The 27,885-nt window shown below is 47.1% G+C and overlaps 1 protein-coding gene across 1 annotated transcript; it reads left to right on the plus strand.

The window, feature by feature from the left end:
* The first annotated feature begins 1,594 nt into the window (after window positions 1-1,594).
* Window positions 1,595-27,829, plus strand: KRI1 (KRI1 homolog). Its single transcript, XM_084835584.1, has 19 exons — window positions 1,595-1,729; window positions 1,857-1,930; window positions 2,506-2,611; window positions 2,708-2,810; window positions 8,803-8,854; window positions 9,053-9,087; window positions 9,711-9,807; window positions 14,765-14,842; window positions 15,568-15,692; window positions 17,998-18,118; window positions 18,316-18,411; window positions 18,561-18,731; window positions 20,681-20,756; window positions 21,057-21,169; window positions 21,884-22,025; window positions 22,505-22,635; window positions 22,772-22,836; window positions 23,561-23,656; window positions 24,425-27,829. Exons 1-19 carry the CDS (start codon window positions 1,645-1,647, stop codon window positions 24,873-24,875), a joined length of 2,217 nt encoding a protein of 738 aa, XP_084691710.1. The 5' UTR covers window positions 1,595-1,644; the 3' UTR covers window positions 24,876-27,829.
* Window positions 27,830-27,885: the final 56 nt, after the last annotated feature.

Below are 27,885 nucleotides of genomic sequence, written 5' to 3' on the forward strand. Positions count from 1 at the left end.
TTGGCTCTTGAATCACATAGATCACCAAGCTCATATAATGCAGATGTGTTAACCTTTAAGGTCAGGGGAGAACAACCTGTGCCCCTCCAGATATTGTTGGATTCCAACTCCCATTAGTACCAACTACCATTGCCAATGGTTGGGGATTATGGGAGTTGGAGTCCAACTTTTAAGGGGATCCTAGAATAGCAGGGTTGGAAGAGGCCTACAAGACCATCGAGTCCAAACCCCCTGCTCAATGCAGGAATCCAAGTCAGAGCATCCCTGACAGATGGCTGTCCAGCCTCATCTTGAATGCCTCCAGTGTGGGAGAGCCCACCACCTCCCTAGATAATTGGTTCCATTGGATAGGCAATCCATGGGAGAATAAGCTCCACTGAACATGGTGAGAGGAACTTCCCACAAAATATGCAAACAGTCTTGTTAGTCAATAGATGCAGTAATGTGCAACTTGTGGCCCCCCAGATGTTTAGGCCTAGAACTCCCATCAGCCCTAGTTAGCATAGCCAATGGCAAGGGATGATGGAAGTTGTGGCCAAAACATCTGGAAGGCTACAAGTTGCCCACCTCTGCCTTAAGAAATTCATACCTTTATTAGAGCTAAGCTTGCAATTCTGTGTACACTTATGTGGAAATAATTTCTGCTGTAGGAGTTACTTCTGAGCAAACATGCATAAGATTGTTTTACAAGTCACAAAGTAGCCTGCAATCTTTCAAGTTTGCCAGTGCCTTTTGGCTCAAGTTTGCCATGCGTTTTCAGTCCTGCTGCCCCAAAAGTGTGCATGTGTGGTTTTAATGTCTAGCAACATCGTTTTCCTCCTGTTTTCTACCCACCCTCTTTTTTCCTTTTCAATCCGCCTGGAAAGAGTCCTGGTGTGCTCAACAGCGTGTTCACTTACCTCTGAGTAAATATGCATAGGATTAGGCTGAACCACTTTTAACCCTTGCAGAGGGGTAGCCCTATTTGTTGCAGCAAAAACAAGCAAGCAGCTTGTGCACCGCAAAGACTTAACTTTTATTATGGCATAAGCTTTCCTGGGCTACAGTGCACTTCACTAGATGCATGAATCAGTATCCTCCGTTGGCTGGGTATATATTCCAATAAATGCAAGGAAAAGTGATATATTGTGGGGGTCACAGTGATGACATGCAAAAAAATAAGTAGCACCTGTCAGCGAAGGATACGGCTTCATGCATCTGATGAAGCAGGCTCTAACCCAGGAAAGTTCATAAAATTTCGTTCCGGTTCGGGCAAGGGTGCAAAGCAGTTAAAACAAGGCAGCCTCGGGGCACTTTAAAGCCTTCTCATTTAAGCTGCCACAATACTTCCTTGTTTTAAGCCTTTTGCGCTCGTGCCTGCGCCAGAACAGTTCAGCCGCGGCCTGTTGTCCCGAGGTCCGGGCGCCCTCGCTCAGATCCCACTTCGCCTCATCGCCTACGCGCACAAGGCCTGATCAACCATCCCGACACTGAGAAGGCGGGTTCCCCGCTGATAGACAGCTCTGTAGCTGCTGGCAGAGGCCGCCGCGTTTCCTCCAATTGCTTCCGGGGGGAGGACGCCTTTGTACCGTCCCTTCGCCTTCACAGGACGGCTGACCCGGAAGCGAGCCGCCCTCGTGTGCGGGCGGGCGGGGTGCTGAAGTAATGCCTGCACAGCCGGAGCTGCGGATCAACGCGGCCTTTGCTGCGCGTTACGGGCAGTACCGGCGGCGAGAGGAGCTGCAGCGGCGTGAGTGACGGAGAGGGTGGCCGGGCTCTGCTTCTCTGCCTGGGGAAGGGGCCGGTTAGAGGAATCTCGCCTTTTCTGGCTCCTGTAACACTCCGCCCTGGGTTATTCTCTTCCCTTCCCCCCGCAGTGCAGGATCGATATGGGGATACTGGCGAAGATGAGGAGTCGAGTTCCGAATCGGAGTCTAGCGAGGAGGTGGAGGTGAGTGGAAGATGAAGTTTTGCTCTCCTGGGTCGACTTCTGTAGTGAAGAAAAGCGTGGCCCTGCGCATGTGTGGAATGCCAGTCCTTCACCGGGAGTAGCCTCTACATAGCTGATGGTAGGAGGCAGTGGCTAGACATGACGGGGTGGGGCTTCTGCTAGACCAGCTTTCCCCAACCTGGTGCTCTTCAGATGTTTTGGACTGCAGCATCCATCACCCCTAGCTATTGGCCATGCTGGCTGGAGCTGGTGGGAGTTGTTGTCCAAACATCTGGAGAGCACTAGCTTGGGGAAGATTGTGCTAGGTTGAAGCCTGAGTAGCATTCATTACTGGGAACAAAAATCTGTGCTACCTGTGGATGTCTCGTTGGTTGGAACTGGGAGATTAGGTGATGGGGCTGTTTTGTCCTTTTCTAAGGACACTAAGAAACTAATTCCACTAAGCCCAGTGGGAATGCAAAATCTCTCGGGTTTCATTCTGCTCAGGCAGGCAGGCAGCAAATAGTTATTTCTAAACAATGACCTTCTCCGGTGGTAGGCCCTCCTAACTTGATGGTCATTTCTTAATGTGGCAGGAACTTGACCCCAAACTGGATCGTGCTTTTTACTGCACACTGGCCTTACTGAAAACCAAAGACCCCCGGATTTATCAGAAGGATGTCACGTTCTACAGTAAGGAAGGTAAGTCGTGCTGTATCAGGACTTCCTGATTTGGTTGGGTCATTACTCTTGCACTGGAGTTGCCAGGTGATCAATTATGATTGGTTTTGCCCTCAGATTCCTCCTCATCCAGTGACAGTGAGAAGCCACCTGTAAAGAAGATGAATAAGCCCATGTTTTTGAAGGATTATGAGAGAAAGGTCATCCTGGAGAAGGCAGGGTAAGGCATCATGGTCAGGGAGTCTGCTGTGTTAAATCTCGAGTTGGGGGATCTTGAACCCTGAACTGTTACCTCTCTTGGTCACCTGAAGTTATTCTGTTTCATGCACTTAACAATTAAAGATCAGCAATTAAAAGTTTGACCTGTTATTTGAAATCCATATGTGAAATCCAGTATCTGTGCCACCATATTGAGCTAGTTTGCACGTGGATGAAACTGGACAAGCTTACGTCAAGCATTTGGCCATGAGGGGGATCTCAGCAGGGTGTAGCTTCACTTTTAAAGAATGCTGGCTTAACACTGCATTTGAACCTGGGTTCCTGGTTTTTTAAAACCTCTGATTAGTTTAACCATGGTTTGCCATTAACTTGTTTAGAAACTTACCAGGGTTCGTTTTAAACCAGGATTCCTGGTTCAAATGTTATGCTAAGCTAATGAAATTAGCCTCTGCTGAAATCATTTTCCCAGCTATGTGGGATGAAGAGAGGGGAGTGAGCCCACTGTTTTGCTTACACTCATTCATACTCACCCACTTAGCAGTGAACCATAGTTATGTGTTATGCGCAAACCAGTCTCTCTCCCTCCACCCCCATACCAGCCATCAGTGTCTCTTTAGCCTCCCTAATCGTAGACATTGTGAGGACAAGCAGTGCCCTGGATTATCATTCTGATAGTTAACGGGATGGGTGACTTGTGACCCTCCAGGTATTTTGGGCTGCAGCTCCCATCATCTCTCACTGCTGGCTGTGCTGGCTAGGACTGATGGGAGTGGTAGACTAAAACATCTGGAGGGCAACAAGTTGCCTAGCTGTGATAATTAAGATCTACTTAGTGTCTTCTATATGGTGAGAAGGTGGATACATTTAGGGTGCAATCCTATGCATGTTTAGACAAAGAAAAGTCCTACAAGTCCCAGCATGCCCCAGCCAGCATGTCTGGCTGGGGAATGCTGGGAATTGTAGGGCTTTTTTCTGCCTAAACATGCATAGGATTGCACCCTTAAAGTATTTGTGTAGTAGAAGAATAGTATTGCCTCGCATAAGGTAGTCTGTCCACTCACACACCTCTGTAGAGCATTGGGGACTGTTCCCAGAGTTGGCACACAGGGATAACCTCAACTGCCTCTGAAAGAAGCACACTGTCTTTTCTTCTCAAATGACTAAAGCCTCAGAAAATGAATGATACTATCTTTCGTTCTCATGTATTCTAATAACTGTCTCCCTGTTGTGTTAACCAAATTGGCAGTATTTGTATGCTTGACTTTGACTTGCGCATTCTGTTTTGACAATAGGGACTTCTGTGCATTGCTTGGAATTTGCTGGGATGGGGAAAGAATGCTGAATACTGCGGGAGAATGTAAAGGCAGAGGCTGTGGGTGTGGGGAAGGAACTGGGTGTTATTCTGTGATTCACAAGAAGTTCCACAGCCTGTTTGTACTTTCAAAGCTCTATATTTTGTTAGGTCTTTTCATTTTCTTATAAGAAAATATGAAGTTGTGATATTTTGCACTCTGTGCTGTCATTGCAGCTGCACAAGTCATTAGATCACTCTGTCCAGGACTTTAGCATTAGACTTAGCTTTTCTGCCCACTCACACGTTAATGTTATTGCAGCCTCTGCTGTTCAAGGAAATTGGGAATTATTTTTCTTCCAAGATACTTAATAAACCAGAATGCCAGTAGCTATCCATACAGCAACTTGAAATGGATATCTGAATGCCAAGGTTATATGGGTGGTCTTTTGAGTGTTCAAAGTTTACTTTATAATGAGCACCATACACCTAATTCATATTGGTAGGGTTACATTTTTATGTACTTGGAACTGGAGATAATAGTTGTATCTGCTGGCAGTCTGTCTATGGAAAGCTGAAATAAAACTGGGGAGCAGGTGCCTGAAGATACCTACTCCTGTTGTGCAACTCAAGGGGCAGACGATACCTCTTGGAATTGCTGGTATCTTCTTTGTCATTGCTTGGGTGGTAGTGGCCAGGTTGGGCCCTGCTTCACCAGAGCCTAGGGTGGACCCAAACTGTAAACTCAGGCATAGATTGGCACCTGGGAAAACTCAACAAACACCTGTGGCACGGTAGCAAGTGCTAAATACATCTAGCTGACACAGAAATGTAAATTTCCCATAAATGTTGAAGCTAAGAGGGACAGAGGGTGAGTGCATGTTGAGAATGTGTTCTGCTGTTCATTGGTGGGAGGGAGGCAGAAATTTGGGGAACCATTGAAATATATGCAATACTTCGCAAACTTAAAAGTTATTTTATTCCTTTAACAGCATAAAATCCATCATTTGAAACTTAGTACCTTATACAATAATTATGAAATTTTAAAGAGCAATCTTATGCATTTTTACTCAGGAACAAGTCCCATTGACCAGGTTCACATGATCGCTGCGGCTCGTTGTGGCTCATTGAAACCATGGCACCCGCAGGTGCCAGCCTGAATATTTAAGCCACAGTTCGTTGTGTCATCCGAACCCATGGACCATGGGTTATGCCAGAGTTAAACAACCCTCACAGAACCCATGGCCTGTTTTAGGGTTATGCCATGGTTGTTTAACCCTGGCCTAAACCACAGTCCCCGTGTTCGGACGACATAACAAACCAGAGATTCAGCATTCAGGATGAGTTGTTTAAACCTCGCAGAACCCACAATCCCTGGGTTCAATTATCCTGCCATTGGCTGTCCTTTTGACCCGGCCCTTTCCGCCTCTCCCCTCAATCAACTGTGACACAGATGCCCCGCTACAGACCGGGAAGCAAGGAACTTATTGCCCTACCTTGCTGGAGGATACAAAAGTCAGAAAGAGGTGGGGCAGAAGCTGCAAAAGACCTGTTGTGGATACCAAGTTTTCCGAAGAAAAATTTGACATCTGTGGTGGGAACCGAGCTCTAACCAAGACACACAGAACTGTGTGGGCTACATCTAGTTAGAACAAATCTAACTGTGCTGACATACTGAAAGGTAAGAGTGAAGCTGCAATTCTATGCAGTCTTACGTGGGAGTAAGCTCCAATAAACAGAGTTGGGCAGTTCGCACAATCAGACGGCCCACCATGGCTTATTTAAGCCACGGCAGGTTGCAGTGTGTGCTGGTGGCCATTTTGACTATTCAAGCCACAACTGCGGCTTTTCGTGTCATTTGAACCTGGGGACCGTGGGTTATGTGAGGGAGGTCTTTTGCAGTTTCTGCCCCACCTCCTCCTTATCCTCCAGCAAGGCAGGGCAAGAAGCTCCTTGCTTCCCTGTCTGTAGTAGGGTGTCTGTATCACAGTTGTTTGAGGGGAGAGGTGGAAAGGGGTTGGGTCAAAAGGACAGCCCATGGCAGGGTAGTTGTTTCAAGCATTTCCAAACTAGATCAAAGGTCACCAGAAGAAGGCAAACAGCAATTCACAAGCAATAAGGGCCCTGTATGCTCCTCTCATGAAGATGGCAGCACCCTCTAGATGCAGAAATGCATCTTGGATTTGAGTGTTGTAGACTTAGGGGAGTGGTGGGCAAAAAGTTAGGTCTAGATCTACTGATAGAACTCCGGATTATTTGCAGTAGATCGGCAAGGATTTCTGACTCCCAATTGTTTAATAATCGGAGCAACAAAACTATCCTCCCTGAACCTAAATTACACTGCTCAAATGAAGAAAGCCTGGAGTAACCAGATGTGGATTTTGCTGTGGAAGGACTGGGAGCTCCATTCAGTCCTGATACTCAGAACAAATTCCTGGGCTCAGAATTCTAAATGTATGTCTCTTGCACCAGGCTCAGGTTGGTGGACCTTGGAGTACTAGTAAAAATAAAGTAGATCCCACAAGCCTAAAGTCTGTCCATGCCTGACAGTATAACAGGAATGTCCTTTGAAGCTGTAGACTGTCTTCATAAAATCTTCATACTACACATCTTGTGCGAGTGAAACCTTGTGTTTTAAAAAATATATTTTATAGGATTTATAAGATGTCATTGTTCCCAAAACATCAATTTTTTCTGTTGGGGGGAAAATTGGGGGAAAGTACCAGGGGTGTGTGTCTTTGTCCCCATCCCCCTAAAACTATTTCTGTGGAGTCCATAGTCGCCAACGGTTTTGCCAGAGGTCCACAAATGTGCTCACCATGTCAAGCATCTTTCCCACCTTTGGTGAGCACAGCAAGCCTATGCCCACCAAAGCAAGCCCTCCTGCCCAGCTCTAAGCTTAGGAAGAAGGCTGGGGCTCATCTGAGTAGTGCCGTGTTTCTTAGACCAGTTGGGAGCACCTCCCAAGAGCAGCACAACTGTGGGGACAATCCTAGCTTGGGCAGAGGCCTGGGGCTCTTCTATTTCTGCACTGTGCTTCTGAGTATGGAAACTCCAGTTCTCCCCTATGCTTCAAGCTGGGCATCAGGGCCTTCCCTGACTTTATGCTGTGCATTGGAGACCCACCAGGTGTTTTCAGAGTTCTGCATGACACTGGAGACAAGGCACCATCCCTCCCTCATGGGTAAGGGCAGGGCTTGGCTACCAAGGCCAGCCAAGATTTGTCAACCTCTGCATTTTCCCCACAGTCAACTCCTCTAGCAACTGTGCAGCACTGTTACAACTGCAACAGGACTACCAATATGTCATATTTCTTGTCCCTCAGATGTGGATTCAAGTCACAGGGAACAGCAGCCCTCCCCTCCATGAGTTTGTTGCTTAGCTGTAACTGCTCTTCTTGGCATTTACTAAGCTCTAATTGGAGCTGAAACTAATTTGCTCCCGGACATTCTCTTTAAAATACTCCACTGTAAAAGTTGGTGTTAAAACGTTCTCCAGGTAGTTGACGGCTCAAGATTTTGTGGAATATTCTCTGAATATGCGATATCTGTGTTTGATATCCAGTGATATATAATTTCAATATTTGACAGTGATTTATAGTTGACATGCAGTGGTCTTAATATTTAATAGTATTAATAGCTACTTCAACGTGACATATCTTAGTGGTTTTCAAGCTCTTTAATCCCTGAAAGTATTTTCCCCATTGGCTTGTTCGGCAAGGAGCCTCTTTATGTCTGCCACAGAAACCTGGCACATTGCAGAGGATTTCTGGGCATGCTTGAGGGTGCACATTGGGCTTGCATGAGACAGTGTTAGGTTTCCATCTCCTGTTGTGAACTGTGAGCATGCCCTAGGCCTAGAACCTGGTGTTCTCCACAGGTTTTGAACTACCACTCCCATAATCCCTGACCATTGACCCTGCTGGCTAGGGCTCATAGGAGTTGTAGTACAAAAAAAAATCTGATGAGTTCACTAGGATACCTACCCCTGGCCTAGAACATATGCATAATTTCCAGTATGGCTTTGCATTACAAGGGAAGGTCAGTTTGGTGAACAAACTTGTTTCAAGGAAGCTTGTTAAAGCACCCTGGTAAGCTTCCAAAGAAAGCAGGTTTCCTGGAAGATAGCCAGAAAGTTACTGGTGTGTAACTTTGATGCGTAATGGTACTTAGCATCTCTCAGCATTTGATATATAACATGCAACAGTGATTAGTATATGACAGCAACTTATCAGATGTTATGTTTGAGGCATGCTGAAATTACAAAATTTGCCAGATGTCAAATATTGGTAGATACTTGTCTTGGCTCTAGTCTTCATACAATCCCACCCACTGTCACCACTGTAGAGAAGCTGGATTCTCTTTTCTGTGCTTAGCTTGTACAGTGGCCTGGACTGAGCAGATCAGGAAGGCACTTGCCCCACCATTTGGCGAACGCTAAGCATGCACACACCAGGCTAGCCAGGAGGGTGAATGCATGAGCACTTTGGCTTCTATCTCTAGGCCATTCCTGTATCTGGACCTGGTTGTGAGCACCTTATCAAATGTGGGAGGGCTGAGTTAGAGATGCAGATAAGCTAGATAAACTGTGTGTTCTTTCAACTGGGATAAAGCACAGCAGGTTTCTGTGTGCTGTCCCCATGTCCTAGTTTCCTGTTTGGGGGAGGGATCTGTCAACTCAGTAACCCTCTCTTTTCCTACAGCAAATACAAGGATGAAGAGGATGAGGAAGGAGTAGCAGTTAAAAATCAAAAGGTGAGGCTGGGAAAGACATGTTGGGAGTCTGTGTGGATTCGGGGTAATGGTCCCCATATATGAACTGGGCTGTGGGCTCCCTGTACAGCTAGAGAACATTGTGTTTTTGGCCAAGGGAATTTTCGGTCCATTCTGGAAAAGTTATAAAGAGTTGTGGCATCCTATGTTAATCTTCTCTTCCCTCCCACGATTTCCTAGAGCTATATAGAAGAACAGAAGCAGCTTAAGGAGAGGTGAGCCAAGAACTGGGAGTTGGGGGGTCATCTGGGAGCCAGGAGCTTCAACAGGCTTAAGTTATCCCTCCCAGTTGGTATTTGTATGTGGTATGTCTTCCCTTTCTAGTGGTTAATTTCTAAAAAGAGAGGTGCAACTGGGGATCAAGCCTTCCTCGAAGCTATGTTTCCAAGTGCCACGTGTGGGGGACTAGGCTGTGGTTATTTCATGTGGAGGGAAGTGCACATCATGCTCAGCATCCCATTGCCTCTTTGCTTCACATCTCCTAAGACTGAGCATTGAAAATAGATTCTGGGGCCGAGGCCTGGCTCAGTCTAAGCCCTAGTTTGTTCTTTTGAACTAGGTTTTTCCCAAGCCATTTCAGCTGGGGCGTCAATAAGTAAGCACTCTTCTGTCCGTGGTAACCTTAATATAGGACTTTGCTGGTCTCTTGCCTCTTCAGGGTTGCCCCAGATCAGAGTGGGGGTGGGCTGTTGGAGGAGCTCAAAATAATGATTGCCCCACAGGTCTGTTAGTTTCTCACAGCTGTTAGGCCCCGTTCCAAGTCGTGGATCTAACCATTTCAGCTTCAGAGCCCCTTGGCCTTGAATGAATGCTAAGCCTGCCTTTGCCTCCTGTGCAGTTTCCAGACGTTTGTGGCAGACAGTGATGATGAAGAGGGTGACGGTGGCAGCTCATCAGCCTTGCTGCACAAACGGGTCAAAACTAAAGAAGAGAAGGTGTGTGCGTGGGTGGGGGGAGGCTGCGGCCGCGGTGAGGGGGGAGGGTTGAGCTTTTCCTGGTTCCTTTGGCTTGTGCTCATCTAAACAGGGTCAGGCTTCTGGAGTCCAGTTCAGAAGGGCGGGAAATCCATCATCTTCCTGTGTTGCCCCAGCCGTGGGGCCAATACACTCCACCCCCAGATGATCAAAGGACGATTGAGTCTGCACAGCACAATCTCTTCTTACCCAGAGGGCTGGATCTTCTTTGCCCTGCCGTTTGATCACCAGGGGATTGATAACTATTTTACTGTATACTTTAAAATACGACAGCCATATATAAGCAAGCGCACAAAGCTATAAAGCTATCAATGACAGTCACGGTTACGGCAACTACTTGCTTCCACCCCCCCACCTCCCGATTCCTTGAAACCTGTCTGAAATCGGTTTGAAGAGGGAGTCCTCTTCCAGGTGATGTATCTTCTCACTTTTAGAAGAACTCTGCACATGGACTGGAACTTTGAACTGTTAAAGACTTGCCATGGAAAGTACTGTGGGGCTTTTCATAGACTTGAACTCTCGTTGCTGTGGATTGTGTGTCTGTGTTTGTAGTCAGCTCAGTTTACGGCAGGCTGGGTTTGATCTACGACTTTTGGACTTCCCTCTGCCAGAACTCATTCCACATCCCCCAACAGACAAGGGCCTTTAGCCTTTTAGTAAGGTTTCCGTCTAAACAGAGCAGCACTGCTCAGTTCTCTAGCAGTGATGCTTCAACCTGGGCAACTTTTCTGCATATCCCACTCCACCTCTGTCAGGTTCTCACAGACATCTTCCAGCCTCCCTGCCCGCCAAGGCTACACCAGCGGCGGACAGGGAGTTGGGTGACTCCCCCTGGCTCCGCTCTGAGAACACGCAGAGATAAGCTCACACAGACTCTGACATTCCAGAAACTGAATAGGCCTAAACTCTTCCAGGCTGCTTCTAATCAAATCATAGCTATAACTTACAAGGCTCACTGCATTACTGAAGCTGGGCTTGACATTATCTTTGCTCTTATAGTGCCTCTTCACTCTAAAAGTTTTACTCCCCTCTCCTCACACTTCCTTGGCTTGGCTGCTCAGAGATTGCTGAGGGGAAGCGACTGTCTAACTAGGGAGCTTGTAAACACATTGCCAGTGCTTCTGAGCTTTCATTGGGTCTAATTGAAATCTAACTTGGAAATCTAAATTTAAGCTATTTCAAACACATTAAAAACAACAAAACCAACTCTTTTGCAAGGAGAAAAGGAGGGATCTACACTGGCTGTCATTCTTAAAGCTGTTCGCCTGGCTTTATACACTATAATTGGCTATGATTCCCTCCCCTTTGCAAAAGTAAACTTAAAGTTACAAGGCAGTTTTGAACTGCATGGCTCTTAACAGCAAGGGAACAACAATTGAACTTTTCAGTGCTTCTCAAACAAGGACTAAGGAACCTGAGGCTTGAGTGAGGGGAAAAATTCTTGGGGCTATCAATCACTAAATAGGCTAGCCAGGGATTCACAGCATGACACCCCCCCCCCCCGGTCTTCTCCCTCACTTGGCGCACACACCTAAGCAGAGTGCCGAAACTTAGGACGCTACCGGGAGATGGGGGTCGCTTTGGACTTGCATTCTTTATGCAGCCATCAATCTTCTTTGGGAGACAGCGGGGTGATTTGCAGGGCTTGAAAGTAAAACTTCACAGTTTGTTTGTTATTTGTAAATCCTGGGTTCGACACAAGACACGATGAGGTACAGGGCAACCAAATCTTTGCTTTGTCAGGAGCGACAGATGACTCGGGTCAGTCTTTTTCTGCTGGGGTCTCAAACAGGAAAACAGTCTTAGTTTGTAGTTGTAACATAATTTACAGCGTCAGCTAGCTGGCTATACAGGTCTCGCTGTTTTTGGAGACAGCTACTACAATATCTTCTTTTCTCAATCAGGTTGGGTCTCCCAGCTTACAAGGTTTGTTGCAGCTTGCAGGAGCGTGATAGTAGCGTTTTTGGCTTGGCTAAGAACACGCTGTCAGGTTTCTTGATCTTCCCAGCACACACGCTCAGGCAGTCTGACACTGGACACTCAGATCAGTGAAATTTCTTTATTGCAGGGAATCCCACAGCAAAAGGTTAATGGTTACACTCTTCAGAAATCATATAGCTGATGGTCAGTAGCTATAGGCTCTATGAAATTCTAAAACAGTCCAAAGCTAAACACTATTACCATGACTGAGATCTTCATCGTGGTCTCTCTGCTTCATTCTGCCTCGGGACCGTCCTCTTGTGCGCTTTCCATTCTAAGAGGGGTCTAGCCCGTGCTCAGGGTGTTGATTCTTCACCTTTACTCTGTTCTTCGTCTTCATCTTCTGGGTCTTCATCTTCAATTTCCACTTCCTAGGGATTTCATCCCAATCAGGCGAGGTGATGATGTTGCGCACTCTGGCACTCTTTGGGCAATTCTTCCAAGCTCGGTGTAAGCCTAACGGCTACTTCTTCAGCCTTATGCTCCCACGCCTCTTTGGAGGCCAGGCTGTCTTGCAACGTTTCTCTAGTTAACAGCCTCAGATCTTGTTCTTTCCCCAGCTCATCCTTGAGCTTTTCTGCTTTCTCTCTCCATTTTAACTCCTTCTGCCCGACAGTTTGCAATGCTGTCAGCAACAGCCATGCCAGAGTTCCTGCACCCTGCGCCTCCTTAGCTGACCACTTTTCCAGCTGCAGAGATTCCAACGCAGTTTCCAGAGCCGCTGATGTGCAGTCCTTCTTGACCTCTGGGCATGCTACCGGTCCGCTCAGGATCGCCGATTGCTTTGCGACCGGACCCCACAGCTCCAACTGCAGACAGCCTGTTTTTGCACACCGACAACCGCATCCTCCTTCCCTTTGAATCTGAACATACCAGGTCTCTTGGCACCCTGTTTGCTGTGCCAGTTGTATTGCCCCAGCCATGGGCTGCTAAGGTTTGGAGGTGCTGAGGTAATGATAAGCCAGATCCAGGTTTGCTTACAAGGAGACTTTATTGAGTACTTACAGCACACAGGCACACCCAGTGGTTGGATCAGACAGCTTCTCTGAACACAGAGCCAAGGGGTACAATGGGTCTTATACCATACATGTTAGCAGTGAGGCAGCATGGCAGCAGCAAGCATTAATTAGCGTTCATCTGCAACTTTCCCAGCATAGGCTAACAGCCCTACATCAGAGGGGAAACAATCAGAACTTTCCCAGCACAGACACTTGTAAACCATGGCCTAAACAGAGCCTCACTTCTCAAGTGCATCCTAGGCCCTGATAAGACCAGTGCTCGTTAGCATGGAATGTGCTGAGGCGGCGATATCGACCTTTGACTCATCTTACCAATCAAGAGGCCTACTAGCAGAAAAACTGCAGCTGATGGCCTAAAGTCCGAGAGCATTATGGATCTCTAAGCTCCTCTAAAACTACAGGCCTGGGGCCAATACACTTCCCTTCACAATTCCCCAGATAATTTGGAGAACAAGAGATCACTTCAGATAGTAAGACACCTCATCATTTTGCTTGTATATGGCACATGACAGTTCCTTCCTGATTCAAGTGTACTGGATGTCTTTGTGCTTCATAAGGTCAAGATTAGACTGCTGTAGCATCTTTTACATTGGATGCCCTCAAAGTTTCTGTTGATGCAGAGCATGGTAACCCCTTCTTTACTACCACAGGTGGGTCATGGGTTCACATTTCACCAGTGTTGGAACAACTGCACTGGATCCCTGATATTTCACCAGCACAATTTAAAGTGCTGATTTTGATGTTTGAACTAAAGGATGTACTTTGCCCATCCCCTCTCAAGCCATTAGGGCTAGAAATTTGCCTCTTCCCCCTCCCCTCTCAAAAACTTAGAATATTGAATTTTGCACCCAGCACCAAATTTTGTACTAGCATGGAATTGCAGAATACACAAAGTTCTGCCAATAAAAGCTTAAGGGCACAATCCTGTGCATGTTTAGACAGAAAAAGTCCTACATCTCCCAGCATGGGTATGCTGGGAGTTGTAGGACTTTACTTCTGTCTAAACATGCATAGGATTGCACCCTATGTAGCTTGTTTTCAGCACACAATAGAGATGGTCACAAAGGTCTGCTGAGATGCAGACTAAGGTAATGTGAAGGGGTGTTCTCCTTCACTGCCCCACAACGGTTGAACTCGCTTCCCTGGAGACACCCAAAATCTGAGCTTGACTATCACCCAGTCATTCTGTGAGCTGGCTTTGGTGTTGTCTGGCTTTTGATAACTTGGGTTAAGATGAGCAAAGATGTCCTTCTTTCTGGAGCCAATTTTCTATTTAGTAGGTGTCTGATTCTATTGGGGGTGGGGTGAGGGGCCAAAAGACAGGGAATAAATATTTCAATAAATAAATAGTTGCCTACCTCCAAGGATGGATTTGAAATGTGATGAAACGTTCAAGTAAAAGTAGTTGCCATTTTAAAGTGTTGGTTTTGACCTTTATGCCCTTAAATGGTTTGGGACCAAATTACTTGAAGGACTGCCTTCATCCATATCAGCCTGCCAGCACTTTAAGATCAGCAAGAGAGGCCCTTCTCACTTGCCCACCTTAGGTGGGTGAGTACATGAGAGAGGGCCGTTTCCACAGTGGCCCCACACCTCTGGAATAAGTTGCTCTTAAGAATGCCCTGAAGACTTACTTGTTTATTCTGGCCTTCCCCGTATTATGTTCTATCAGACTGGGTTATTGCTGCAATTGTGTTGTAGGTTCTGTCTTATACTGGCTTTTCTTTTTTTTGGAACGTTTGCTTTTTTTATTGTCACATCAGGTTTTTTTTATTATATGCATTTAATGTTGCACACCACCTTGGGAGGGTTCTTGCCCTGAAAGGCAGCCTACAAATATTTTTAATAAATAAATTTGAGTCAAGTTGGAGTGGTTGATGTCAGCATTTTCTCTGTTCTACCCACTCTTCTTCTCCCAGGAACATGAGGAGGCTGACTACATCAGCTGGTTGAAAGGTCAGGAGAAGTCACAAGCAGAGGAGGAACTTCAGGACCTGGTGAGCAATGGGCTGGGCACCACCACCATCCATGGATGAGTCTGTACAGCGGGCTGCAGTGGCTGGCAGCCGGATATGGCTGCATATGACAACTGTTTGAAGTCCTGGCTGCTTCCTGGCAAATTAAGTGACATCTTAAACCTAGATGAGGTTCTTACAACTGGCTTCAGGGGTCAGTGGCAATTTCCAGAAATACATGAGGGCTGCACCTTCTCATGCAGTCTCCTAGGACAGTGAGTATGCTGGTCTAGGGCTTTCATTTGGGAGCAGAAGTAAGCACAGGGAAGGGACTTGGCCCTTTGCCTCTGTGCTGTTTCTTACAATGGCCGTCTGGCTAATCTAGCTGTTAACCACTGCAATAAAGTAATGGAATGGAAATTCTCATCTTGGAGGAGAAAGTATCAGGTGTTGTGGACTGAGTACTGTTTAAATCTGCAACTTGATGGGGTCTCTTAGCCTGTGGCTGAAGCGACATCTTTCTGAATTTGCAAATGCTTTTCCATCTTGCCCCATGATTGTATGTGTCCATCCCCTATATCTTGCCCTGCTGAGATGAAATGGCCATTGATAGGAGTTTTTTAGATCATTCTTATGTGAAGAGATGCAAGATAATGTCAAAGTCATCTTTGAGTGTGAATTTGATGATGAACTTTGCTTAGGTCTCCAGTCCGGGAAATTTATTTCAGGTTTCATCTGTGCCTGTCTCACACCAACTCTTTTCCCAGGCACCCCTTAAAGAATACTGGAATGACCCCAAACTAGATGAGGGGGAGCGATTCCTGCGGGATTACATCCTAAACAAGCGCTACAAGGAGGCAAGCGCTAGAGAGGAGGAAGAGGAGGAGGAAGGGTGAGTGCCAATGGATTTTTGAAGCTCTTTGAGGACAGAGTTTAACCTTCCCTGATTTTTTTTCTCCCCAGAGCTGGGAAGAAGGGAAAAAAATTAGGAGTTCCCCTTTTCCTCCTCCACTGGTGGCATGTCTTCACAGGCCTGTGTTCAAGTGAACTTATACAACAGGGGTGGGCAACTTTTTTTCTATTGTGGGCCACATCCCCTCGTGGGTCATCTGTTGGGGGCCACATGTCAGTGGTGGACAGGGCCAGAGCCAAAAGTGGATGAATCATCCCTTTCGTCTTCCTGTCATCTCCTTTTCTCTTTCTCCCCAGTGGGCTGCCAGGAAAGGGACAGGTTACTCTTTTCAGATGTCTGAACTGATCAGACACAGAGGGCTTTTGAAATTAAATTGAGGGCTGCGTGAAATTGGGTGAAAGGCTGCAGGTTGCCCTCTCCTGTTATACAATAAGACTTAATTGAGGCTGATAACCTCTGAATGTGCCTTTCGAGCACATATCAGGGTAATTTTATTCTTGCCAATTATTGGTAGAGCTGGTCGTTCAAAATTATTTCTTCATACAGTCAAATCCCAGAAATGAGTGGGAGTGGTTCTACGTGCCAAGCTCTTTGCATGAAGCTCCTCGTCTTACAGCTCCACTGATTCTCATCAAAGCAGCACGTGAACTCTGGCAAAAGAGTGTGCTGTCTTGGCATGCTCGCATGCATGAACTGGGCGTTGGCAGAGAAAGAATCGGGAAGGTGGGAGCAGGTTTTTCCTCAGTCTTGGATTAGGTGGGCTAAATCCACCTCACTTTGCCCTGCTTTGATTACATGATTTTGACATTTGGTCTGTTCCTGCAGCTACTGCTGTTGAGCTTGTGCCCACACAGTCTCTCTTGCCTTTCTCAGTAGATCTGCAGTCACTTCACAGGCTGCCAAATCTTGACTTGACACAGTGGGCCTTTAAGGATGAAAAGGTTGCTGCCTTTTCGCCTAAAAAGCCTGAAAAGGTTTTTGGATTGTTATGGTAATAGAAGACATATTTTGATACCATAATCATGAAAGTATTTTCAGCTTTTCCAGTTTCTAGCCAACCCTTAAAGAACATCTTTGTGAAATTGTAACAACTGCAGCGATAATTCTTGTTCCTCTAGCTCAACGTGGTGCCATCCAGATGTGTTGGACTACATCTCCCATCATTCCCAGCTGGAGTTGCTGTCCAACACATCTGAAGGACATTAAGTTGGGGAAGGCTGCTATTGACTCTTATTGATATCGTCATTGGACTGACACTGAAATCTGATAACCTCATGAATCCCTATTCTAGGTTCAGAATAAGCACTTGCTCTCTTGTTCCCAGTTTCCCAACCTAAAATTGCCACTTAAGTAGAAGTTGAATCCTGCTTGGTGCAACTTCTGTTTCTTCTTCCCCCACCCCTTTTCCCAAGTGGTCACCAGGCGAACAACATAGTAACTTACTGTATTGTATCGATCTCTGCAGTCCACCCAGAGACTCGGATTTGGCTCCCGTTGGCTGCTCAAGAAAATGGTTTGCTCTTGTGGCCAATCAGAGCGGGAGCCATGAAAGATGGCCGCTGGGTTATTGCCAGGGGTGAGACATAGCCAGGCTGAATGCATCTGCTGGGGTCCGTGGCCTCTGGAAGTCTGAAACATCTGAGGCTGAAGCCGGATGGACATCGTTTCTGCACCCCGCCCTCTCCCTGGCAGCTACCTCAGATGTTATATTTTTGGCAGCTCTTTCCCTGATTCAGTCACCATATTTTTTGAGGCTCTCTGTGTCTTCTAGCTGGCCACTTCACTGGCATTTTCAGAGCTGCTGCGTCAAGGGGATGCATCCCATGATGTCTCAGGACAGTGCTGGGTTTTGCTGGTGGGTGAGAGACCCTTACAGGAGTTTCAGTTTAAAGGTGTTTTATTGATATGGCTAGAGTTGAGGGCATGATGGGATCTCGTAGGTACCTTCAGGTGGCAGGGGGACGCTTCCCACCCCAGAGACGCTCAGACTTCTGAGTCTGGGCCGTGATGGTCTTGATCAGGTGTCGGCTTTTATGGGCTCACTGAAACGGAAATCACTCCTCATCTGCTTAAGCACAGCCATACTCTAGAAAATGATCCAGCTACGATTTTGACAGACCTCCTGTGGAAGGTGCACAGAGTCCTGGGATGGTGCCACTTCCACTTACAGCTCCCTGGTGGATACTGAGTTGTATTCTGTACAGCTGTAGAAGATGCGACACCATTCGTGTGTTCTTGGCTTATGTTGTAGTCATTCTTCCCCCACTGTGCTGCTTCTCCCCAGGCTATCTGAGACACAGCTGGACGTGTCGGACTCATCAGATGAGGGCGAGCTGTTCCTAAAGAAGCAAGAGGATTTTGAGCGCAAGTACAACTTCCGCTTTGAGGAGCCAGAGGCCCAGTTGGTGAGGGCAGTATCCCTTGCCCGGATGGGTCTCTGTTCGGTGCTCTGGGGCAAGTCTGTGCAGGATCTCTTCTATGAAGAGAATGAGGATTTGAGGGGTGTACCCCTGGGCTCCCTTCTCCCACTCTATCTGAAGAATGTGGGAGCTGAAGGTATGTCCCATTCCATCTCCTTCTCTCCCCCCACCCCACCTGCCAGGTGAATACCTATCCCCGCATCATTGCAACTTCAGTGCGCCGGAAGGATGAGCGCCGAAAAGAGAAGCGCCAGGAGATCCGGGAGCGCAAAAGGAAAGTGAGTTCTGTTGGGGGTTGGGTGGCTGATGGTCTTGGCTCCCTTTGGCTGGGTGGGAAGGCCAAAACCTTTGCCTAATGTGGAGCCGGCTGCCAGGTTGGCCAGGCAGCGGCCTTTCCCCAAATATTGTTCTTTGCCCATCTTAAAAGGAGAGGGAGCACAAGCAGGAGGAGCTGAAGCAGCTGAAGAACCTGAAACGCCGGGAGATCCTGGAACGCCTGGGGAAGCTGCGCGAGATCACTGGAAGTGCAGCCGGCGCCTTCCAGGAGGGGGATCTCGAAGGGGACTTTGACCCCGCCCATCACGACCAGCTCATGGAGGTGAGCACCTCTTCTCCATGCAGCCCAGGGCTCTCTCTGGCAGCCAGGGCCCTCCCTATTGTAAATAATAGCATGCTTCTTACACGTAGCGATTTAAAATGTCCAGACTGTTTTACATACAGTATTGTCTTGATATTGCAGCAGGGGGAAGGCTGGCTGAAGCTGACAAAGAATAGGGGCTTGCCCTAGGCCAGCTAAAGAATTAATGGCAAAGATGAGATTTTAAGGGAAGGACTTGTGGTTCAAAGTTCAGTTTCTGAACCCTTTCACGAGCTCTTGTCTGTCAAAGACCATTGTCCATGGGAGCAGGGCTCTGAGCTTACCTATGTGTCTGGCTGGCTAGTTGATGCTTAATGGAGAGCACAGTTGCTGATTTCATGACATGTGCTCTCCCAGCACTGATGAAAGAACCTGCCTAACTTCTCATTAAAGACATTTTGAAGAAGGATGGCAGGGGGGCAGGGATTAAAGTCTGTTGATGCCTATGGGACTTTCTGGGGTAAAGATTGCAGCACCTCCATTTGAAAGCAAGCAGTGTTGCATTTATTGCACCTTTGAGTAGTGTTGATGTCAAAACTGTTATAAGATTGCAAGAACGTCTGCTATTTACAACCCAAGACGTCTTACTATTTACATTTGAGGTAGATTGTAGGGACCCGAGGTTATTATTTGTGTTCTTTTCCTCCACTACAACTCTAGAGAACTGAGGTTTTTAAATTAACATCGTAAGCTCGTAACAAGGTATTGCATAAGTAAGTGTAAATAAACTAGAAGTATATTGTCACTATAGTTGTCACTCTAATATAAAAAGGACCTGTTTCTTAATTAAATGAAATTGGGCCTTCTTGAAGTTTCTCAGAATCACATATTTTAATCTACTCTGTAATATAGCAACTTCTGAGGTAATCCATCAGTTCTGGGGATTTGGAACTCTTCCAGTGTTGCTGCTATATTCGGTGTAGGTGTAAAGGGATGATAAGCTGCAGATTGTGGTGTTCAGCTGTTCCCTTTAGGTCAGGTGGGGCAATTTTGGGAGGTCCAGGGGACATCCCCCCCTCGCCATGGACCCCATGCAGATCACCCCCCCGCACCCCCACAGGTGCTCAAAATGAGGGGAGTGGGGAAATCAAAACAAAATGGTGTCCAGAGCTGTTATAGATACCATTTTATTTGCAAAAAAAAAAAATTGAAGACTTTTTTTGCTTACCCCTAAATCTCAGGGTGTGGGGCACACTGCAGGGCTGCAGGCCTCCACAAGTTGCCCACCCCTTTTTTTAGGTAGTACAACAGAAATCTGAAGAAGTTCAAATGCTAAAAAGCAGGCATATTCCTTACACTTACCATTCTGTGAGGGATAGAAATTTGCTTCGATGGAAATGGAGATTCTGCATCTAGTACTCTTTCAGTAGTCCTATCAAATTGTGAAATATATAGAGACCTGCTTTGTTTTTCCTTTAGGTAAAACAATTTTTGATCAATAGGGTTAGATCTAGGAGCAGTGCCATCAAGCATAGCTTGGGACTCCTTGGGACACACAAGGGGCTCCTACTTGGTAAAGCCTTTTTGTTATTTATTGAAGAAAGATCTTCAGAAAAAGCTTTTCTTTTGATAAATTATTGCAATATATGTACTGTCTCAAATTAAACTGCTAATTACAAAAAGCCATACCAGTGATGAAAGCCTTCTCTGGATGTGTAGGAAGCTTTTATACCATGCATATGGTTCTCCAGTTGGACTGCAACTTCCATTAGCTGTAGCCAGCATAGTCAACGGCGAGGGATGATAGGAATTGTAGTTCCACAACACCTGGAGAACCACACTTTCCCCATCCCTGGTCTAGGGGCCAGGTCCAGCATGTGTCCCTTGACACTGGAGCTCCTTGCCTTAGTTGTCTCGATGTGCTTTCATCCTGGGCAGTAGGATGTCTCATGTGTCTTCCTTTCTTCCAGAAATTCTTCGGGGATGAGTACTATGGAGTTGGTGAGGAAGAGAAGCCACAGTTTGAAATGGAGGAAGGAATTGATGGTATGTTGGGAGATCTTGGAGCAAGGGAAAGTTGGCATCATGAAATGGATGTGTTTGAGCCATCCAAGCATTTGAGCCACTAGCTTAGATGACTTTATGAAAGGCAAGTTCCTGGAAGATAAGTTCTGTTCTAGAAACAGGTGTGCCAAATGGGAGCTTTCTTTATATCCTAACTTTAGGTGAGGGGATCCCTGCCTGTTACCCACTGTCTCCTCATGGGCTGAGTGGGGGTCATCAAACAACAGGACCCAAGGGATCATTGCTTAGAAAACAAAGATCATCTTCCCATCCCTAATATAGATGAATGGAATTGGGACAACTGGACAGGAAGGGATGGTGCTGAAGCACAAGCTGACACGTGGCTGCGGCAGGACGAAGAGTACCAGCCACACTGTGATGATCCTGACTTCATGGTAGGTTTGTCGTGTATTTTCACCACATGTCCTGTTCTCTCTGGTGACTGTATGGGGCATTAGAAGCGGGAGCTCTTGCCTCACTGTCACTCCTGCACTGCAACCAGGGCCAGGGCCTGCAGGAAATGAGGAAGGATAAATGCTGGCTGAAAGAAAACCACATTCTGCAGCCAGGGTCATGCACAGTGTGACCAGTGCACTGTCCAAAGATTTGATTTAGCAAGAACCGTGGCATCTAGAAAGGGCCAGAAATGACTGAAGTTATGGGGAAAGATACTGGCTTTGTCCTGCACCCTTCACAGCCTTTCATGAGGGGTCTGCAGCCTTCGCTGCCAAGTCTTTTGAATGTAGATGCCTGCTTTCCTCCATGAGGGCTGGAAACTTCAACATTCAAAAGAGAGATGAAAGCTGAATTTCTTAGGACTTATTTGCAGGCAAAGTGAGCCTTACTGGGATACAACTGTAGTCATCGCAAAGTATGGAGGCAGCAGTTCTATATGTTAAAAGGGTTAAATGGAGGACGGAAGACAAGAAATGCTCATGCAAATACTATGGCCCTAGTGAGCGGTGGGTGGCAGCTCTTCGTTGAATGCCTGTGGAACCTACTGGGTTCTTATCTGGTCTTTCCTGTGTGACTGTTTGGGGAGGTGAATTTGCTCTGCTCCCTACTCTGGGTTTATGTTAATGTTTCTCTGCTCCCCTCTGCACCTTCAGATGGATGCAGATTATGACCCCACCCAGAAGCCTGGCCCATCGAAAAAGAAGCGGACACTGGAGGCCCCTCTTCTAGGCAAGAAGAAGCGCAAGTCACGTTTTGCAGATGCCATCAGTCACAAAAAAGAACCCTTTGATCCTGGTAAGGATATTAGATGTGTTGTGGGTTAGATGGCTTTAGAGAATTTTCTCTGGATCAGGTGATGGTAACAGCATGTGAGGACTGTGGGAGCTGAGAGAGAAGGGAACTGCTTTGGGCATGGAGGCTTTGACGCAGTGGCAGAAATGGAGTATTTTTCTGCTGCCGCCACAGCAAGTGAGGTCAAACAGCCTGTGCAAAACGCACGAGTAGGACATGAGTGCAGTAGCACCCTCCTGCTCATATGGAGGTAGCCATCAGGACTAGTAGCCATTGATAGCCTTCTCCTCCATGAATTTGTCCAACCCCCTTTTAAAGCCATCCACATTGGGTGCCATTCTTCTTGTGCGAGTGGATTCCATAGTTTAACTATATGGTGCATAGTTTCAAGGGTGTGGATCGGCCTAAAAGCTGGACATAATTCAGCTTCCACCTGTGGTGAAAGCTCCCTTGCCCAGCCACGTTTCTCTCTGTCTCCTCAGAGTCAAAGACGTTTGAGCAGTACCTGGATGAGTTCTACCACCTGGACTATGAAGATCTGATAGGGGACCTGCCCTGTCGTTTCAAGTACCGTACCGTCGTCCCTTGCAGCTATGGGCTCTCAACCGAAGAGGTAACCTTTCCCTGTAGCAGAAGCTTGGGTGGGTTCCATCCGTTTTTCTGAAGACCAGGGTGAGCGCTCCAGAGCATTGGCGCTCTGGAGTAACACTTGAAGAAGCGCAAGAAACCATTGGTCCTTTCCCCTCCAGATTTTGGCAGCCAATGACAAGGAGCTGAATCGCTGGTGTTCTCTGCGGAAGACCTGCATGTACAGGTGAGGGGCAGGGGTGGGTGGAAAGCTGCTACTGCAGTGACTGCATTGTAAATGGGTGGCCACCACTTGGAATAAAACTGGGGAGCCTGCTGTGCCAAAGTAGACCCTGGCATGGGGACTGGGACTTCTGGGTTCTAGTACAACTGTGGGCTCACTGAGAGTTGGGGACTCGTGCTTCGTTTTTTCTGAAAGAATTGGAAGGTTCTCTGGCAAGGAATGGCGCCAGTGGTCAAAGAGCAGAGAGTGTGCAAGTGTTGGGACAGGGCAAGGCAAGGCATCCAAGCCAGGGAGCAGTGCTCTCCAGCTGCCACACTTGGCAAAGAAGTCTTTTCAGGCCTCTCTTTTAGTTCTGAGCCTTCATTGGATTGTGCTCACTTGCTGCCTGGCTGTCTTCAATAATATGGACTAGAAACCAGTGTAGTAGGGCTTCTTGTTGTTTTTCATTTTTTAAACTGAAAATGGGTGATGAGGTCCACGTTTTCTATTCAAGCGAGTAAAAAATATACAGCCCAAGCTTTTATTTCTGTGAAATGGGTTTAAGGACAAATGGCAAATCCACGCCTTCAGGTTGGGAGAGGGCCTTCTTTGGTTTTGTGTCTTGGTACTTCAGAAACTGGGCTTCAAAGAGCCTCTTGTTTCCTGCCCAAACAATTGGGTGGGAGTGGGGGGCGGGGCAGGAGAGGGACTGTCATTCTCAGTAACTGATGGGGTGTCCTCCATACAGGTCCGAGAAGGAGGAGCTGCGGGACAAGGCAGCCTATGAGCAGAAAGGCCAAAATGCTTGGAAGAAGAAACAGATCCTCAAATCCATTCAGGCAGAGTATGTATTCTGGGAGGTGGTGGGCTTTGTTCCAGCAGTAGGTTTAGCAACCTGGGTGGTGTCCCAGGAGCCTCAAGTCATTGGACTGAAGATCTGGAAGGGTCCCCCAAAGGACATCTCGTTTAATGGTCTGAAATGAGCAATGATCCTGCACCACCTCCACACTGCTGCCTGAACCCTTGTTAGCCCTATCAGCTAATGTGCTTTTGTTGACTGGCTTATTCAGGCAATCCAGAAGGCTCGGGTGACTGAGTCAAGCTGTATGTTACAGTGAGAAGTAATTAAAATGGGGGTGGGGTGGGGGAAGTTAATCAGACATCTCTGAGGAGGGTCATTCCTGAATCCAGACATGGGGATGAGATGGCCACCCTGCTGTCTGTGGCTGTATTCGCTAGCCTTCCCTAGAACCACCCTCGAAAGCTGGCATCTCCCTCAACTGCTCTTCCTGCTGATGTCCTAATGCCACCCTGCTTGCTTGCCTCTTCTCCTCTTGGGCAGCTGCTGCCTGCTTTAGTTCCCTTGCTCGTGAATGGGCCCAGAGAAAGCCCTGAAGGCCCTTGGCGCAGAAGGAAATAATCTGACCTGGAGGTCAAACTCTGTGGCTGTTCCTTTCTTCTCCACTGAAATCTGACCTTTGATTCGGAGCTGGGGTTCCTGGTGGTTCTGTCCACTCTGCTACGTTCCCCTTGAGACTGGATCTCTCACTGTGCAGTGCAGTAGCAGCCCTGCGAGAGCCACACAGTTTGATTTTCCCACTTGATCTTGCAGGATGGAAGAAGCAGAAGATGTCAAGAAACCCCAGGGCAAGAAAGGGAAGAAGGGCAGGGAGAAGGCCAAGTGTCAGGAGCCGCCTTCTAAAGCATTGCGCCTGGCTAGCCCTGCATGTGAGGAGGAAGGACTCTTGCTTCCCAAGGGAACTAACAGCATCGAATCAGCCCAAGCCACAAGAATGGAAGCGGAGGCTGCTGCCTCGGAAGGCCCTTGTTCTGCCCACCCCAGTGTTCAGAAACTGAAGAAGAGAGGCAGAAAGGGGCTGGTGCTGGGCACCAAGGTGCACGTCGGGGGCTCCGAGTTCAGCCGCCAGCGACTCCAAGCCTATGGCCTCAATCCCAAGCGTCTGCGCTATCGCCAACTGCTTCGTGAGAAGGCACGGAAGAAGCGTTTGGGGGGCCCCAAGCAGACTTGTCAGGGCCAGGACAACAAGTTAGCTCTGGCCTGAGCAATTGTGCTGCCTTTTGGCTTCATAGCACAGCCCAGTTGAGCTGCACAATGCTACCTTGATGCCTGCCTCCTTTCCCCGAGGGGGAGCTGTGGGTGGCTATGAACAATGGTCCCTAGGTGGTTCTCTAGCCTGGTTCCTATGCTCCAAGCTCTGTGCCTCTTTTCTCCGATGGGGTATGAACAGCTCAACTTGTTTGTAGAAAGATTTGAATCTACCCCACTTGAGTACATTTGCCCCTTTTCGCTTTTTGTGTTGGTTCAATAGATTTTTTCTTGTCTTCTAAGCCTTTGAGTCTGGGCCCATCACGCTGGCTGCTCCCACACTAGCTTTTTCTGTGAATGCCCTCCTTTATTCAGTCACTTCTTACGCAGCATCCAGGCAACACTGTCAGCCTGTTGCATTCCATTGTCTTCTTCATTGTCCTTCCCTCTTTTTCTGCATCTGATTTGTTGTGTGGCTTTTGTAATAAAATGCATTTGCAGTCCTCTTGTCCAATGGAGATTGGCAAAATGCTAATGAGGCTTCTGCGGGGCTCCTGTGGCTTCAATAAAGCATTTCCTGTTTGCAGGTTCACTGCTTCCTAGTGAGCAGGGATTAGTGGTGAGTAGCCTATTAGTTGCCCCCTGAATAGCCTCTCTTATCTACCCAGTGCCTGCTTCTGTTTCCACAGGAGCGGGGGAGGTGTTACGTCACTTTTTTAAATGGCAAAATAGTGCTATTAAGCAGAAAGAAAATGAGAGGAAACCTTGCCTCAGCCACAGAAACAGACATTGGGTCAATTTGTCACTAATATCCCACCTGCATTCATCAAGAAGCAATAAAAGTAGGCTGTTTTTATTAACAGGCCTGAGAGTTATTTGTGAGTAGAGGTAGCATCCTGGCCATGAAGGAAGGGCATTACTGGATAATACAGTGCTATATTATATACTAAATAAATATACTGAGCCACTGCTTTTAATACCACTTCTAGCTAATTAACAGAAAAGAAAGGCTTTGGCTGTGCTAAAGAGTTTCAGAGTGGGAGGCACCCTGTAGGAAGTACGGTTCTGGGTTGAGACAAACTGGAGAAATGCTTTTGTGCTAATATAGGCTTCCTGAGCTTCCATGTCTTGCACTACTACATTGCACATGCAACTACACGCTCTCTCTTTTGCATGGTAGCTGTATCGAATTTCAGATTGCAAGCAAGAGATGGTTTCCTGTAGACCTGCAAGCAGACATGGTAGACTTGTTTGTAGCTTGTTCCAAAATCATTCATTGAGGCTGCTGAAAATAAGATGTTTACAAATGTGTTTGCTTTTTTGTGGTGGTGGTGGTGGTGGTATATACTTAAAAGGGAGTAGACAGTAATTATGTCCTCTGCCCTACTCTCTGGATACTGGAGCATTCTAAAGATGCTATCTACCTGTGCATTTTCATACCACATAGATGCAAATCAAAACAATCAAATTCTGTCTGACCTGTCTTGTGGACTAGGCTGCATGAAATCACAAAATAAATGGTCCCCACCCCCATTTCCTAACAGGCCACAGCAGGCAGGCCTCTCTTTTAGCTTTGTGACCTGGAAGGAACTTGTTAAGGCAGCTTGGTGATGGCATTAAAATGGCTTTGGGCTCTAATCCTAAAGTGGATGTATTGCTTTGCTGGTGGAAATCTGAAGTGTGGTCATCTCCACAATGGGAGGACAAGGTAGAGAGCGGGCTGGAAAATTCCAGCTGGGTGGTACCAAGCTATATGACCACTTTGTCCCTTGCGATTCCATGTTGTAGCATCTTGTATTGGGGGGCTGTCTTGCATTGCTTCTCCCTGAATGCACTCCTAAGCTCTGTTTCTAGGCCAGGAGTGGGCAACATGCAGTTCTTGGGCCTCACATGCAGCCATAGAACTGCAGGTTGCCCACTCCTGGCCTAGAGACGCAGCTTAAGAGTGTGTCCAAGGAAAAGCACTGCAAGACAGCCCCCCTGACCCAAGATGTTGCACATGGAATCACAACAGACAAACAGGCCTAATTTCAAAAGCCCTCTGCCTACAATCCACTGAGGCCTGTGGCAAGTGCAACCTGTCCCTTCCCTGGCTGTCCACTTGGCTGGAAGGGAGAGGGGAAAGGGGGTGGCCCACCCAGTTTTGGCTCCAATCACTGCTGACATGCAGCTCCTGACTGATTACCTATGAGGGAATGCTTCCCTCAACAGAAAAAGCCTGCTCAAAGCCATTCATCTTTTGTCAAAATGGCACATGTGTGTCAGATAATACTGAGCTTCTGAATGTTTTTTAGAATGTATCAGCAGGTCTACCTTTAAGTTGTTACAAAGCTGTAGCATTCTCCTGAGCCTTGTGCAGAAACATTAATGTGAAAACTAGGTGTGAAGTTTAGGTTCTAGAGCAGGGATGGGCAGAATGTAGATCTTCAACTGCTTTGGACCTCAGCTACCAGCATTCCTGACCATGCCGGCAGGGGGTTCTGTAAGCTGAACTCCAAAACATCGGGAGATCTACCTTCTGCTCACCCCTGTTGTAGAGATCCTAAGTAGTAGGCTGTATTCAGCCTAATGCTCGCAGAAACAGTGCAAGAAAGGGCATTATTCTGCTACTGACTGCATGTCCCACTAGCGGTTGCCCAAGCATTCAGAGAGCAGTTATCACAAACAGTGATGAAGTTGTAATGAATTGTGCAAACGCTTGCACAAGCAGAATCAAGGTACTGGATTTGATGCAAGGAGGGATGAAAACAGGGTTTTCACAAGTGGTAGAATCTTTGCACTGGTGGAATGACACTGTTGGATACAACCCATTATGTTTTTTCTAAGTAGCTTCTAGCCCTTGTAAATATCGCAGTATTAACTACAGGATGCTTCTCTACATAGACATCTCTGCCATCCTGCTGCTGTGTTACTCCTTGCCCAAAAACAAATTCTGCCCAAAGTTTTGAGTAAAATAAGACTAAATGCTGGATTTAATTGATGGGTTCAGGGTACTGCTTAGCACAGTTCGGCTGCCCGTAGAATTC

This window comes from Heloderma suspectum, chromosome 2, assembly GCF_057233095.1.
Source record: "Heloderma suspectum isolate Gila_16-S chromosome 2, 16-S_ref, whole genome shotgun sequence".
NCBI lineage: Eukaryota > Metazoa > Chordata > Lepidosauria > Squamata > Helodermatidae > Heloderma > Heloderma suspectum.

Bases quoted from the DNA above. Each gene is read 5' to 3' on its own strand.
- KRI1 (XM_084835584.1), top strand. From the start codon at position 1,645: ATGCCTGCACAGCCGGAGCTGCGGATCAACGCGGCCTTTGCTGCGCGT. The intron at 22,026-22,504 runs GTAAGGATATTA...CTGTCTCCTCAG, and splicing joins AAAAGAACCCTTTGATCCTG to AGTCAAAGACGTTTGAGCAG. The intron at 22,837-23,560 runs GTGAGGGGCAGG...TCCTCCATACAG, and splicing joins CGGAAGACCTGCATGTACAG to GTCCGAGAAGGAGGAGCTGC.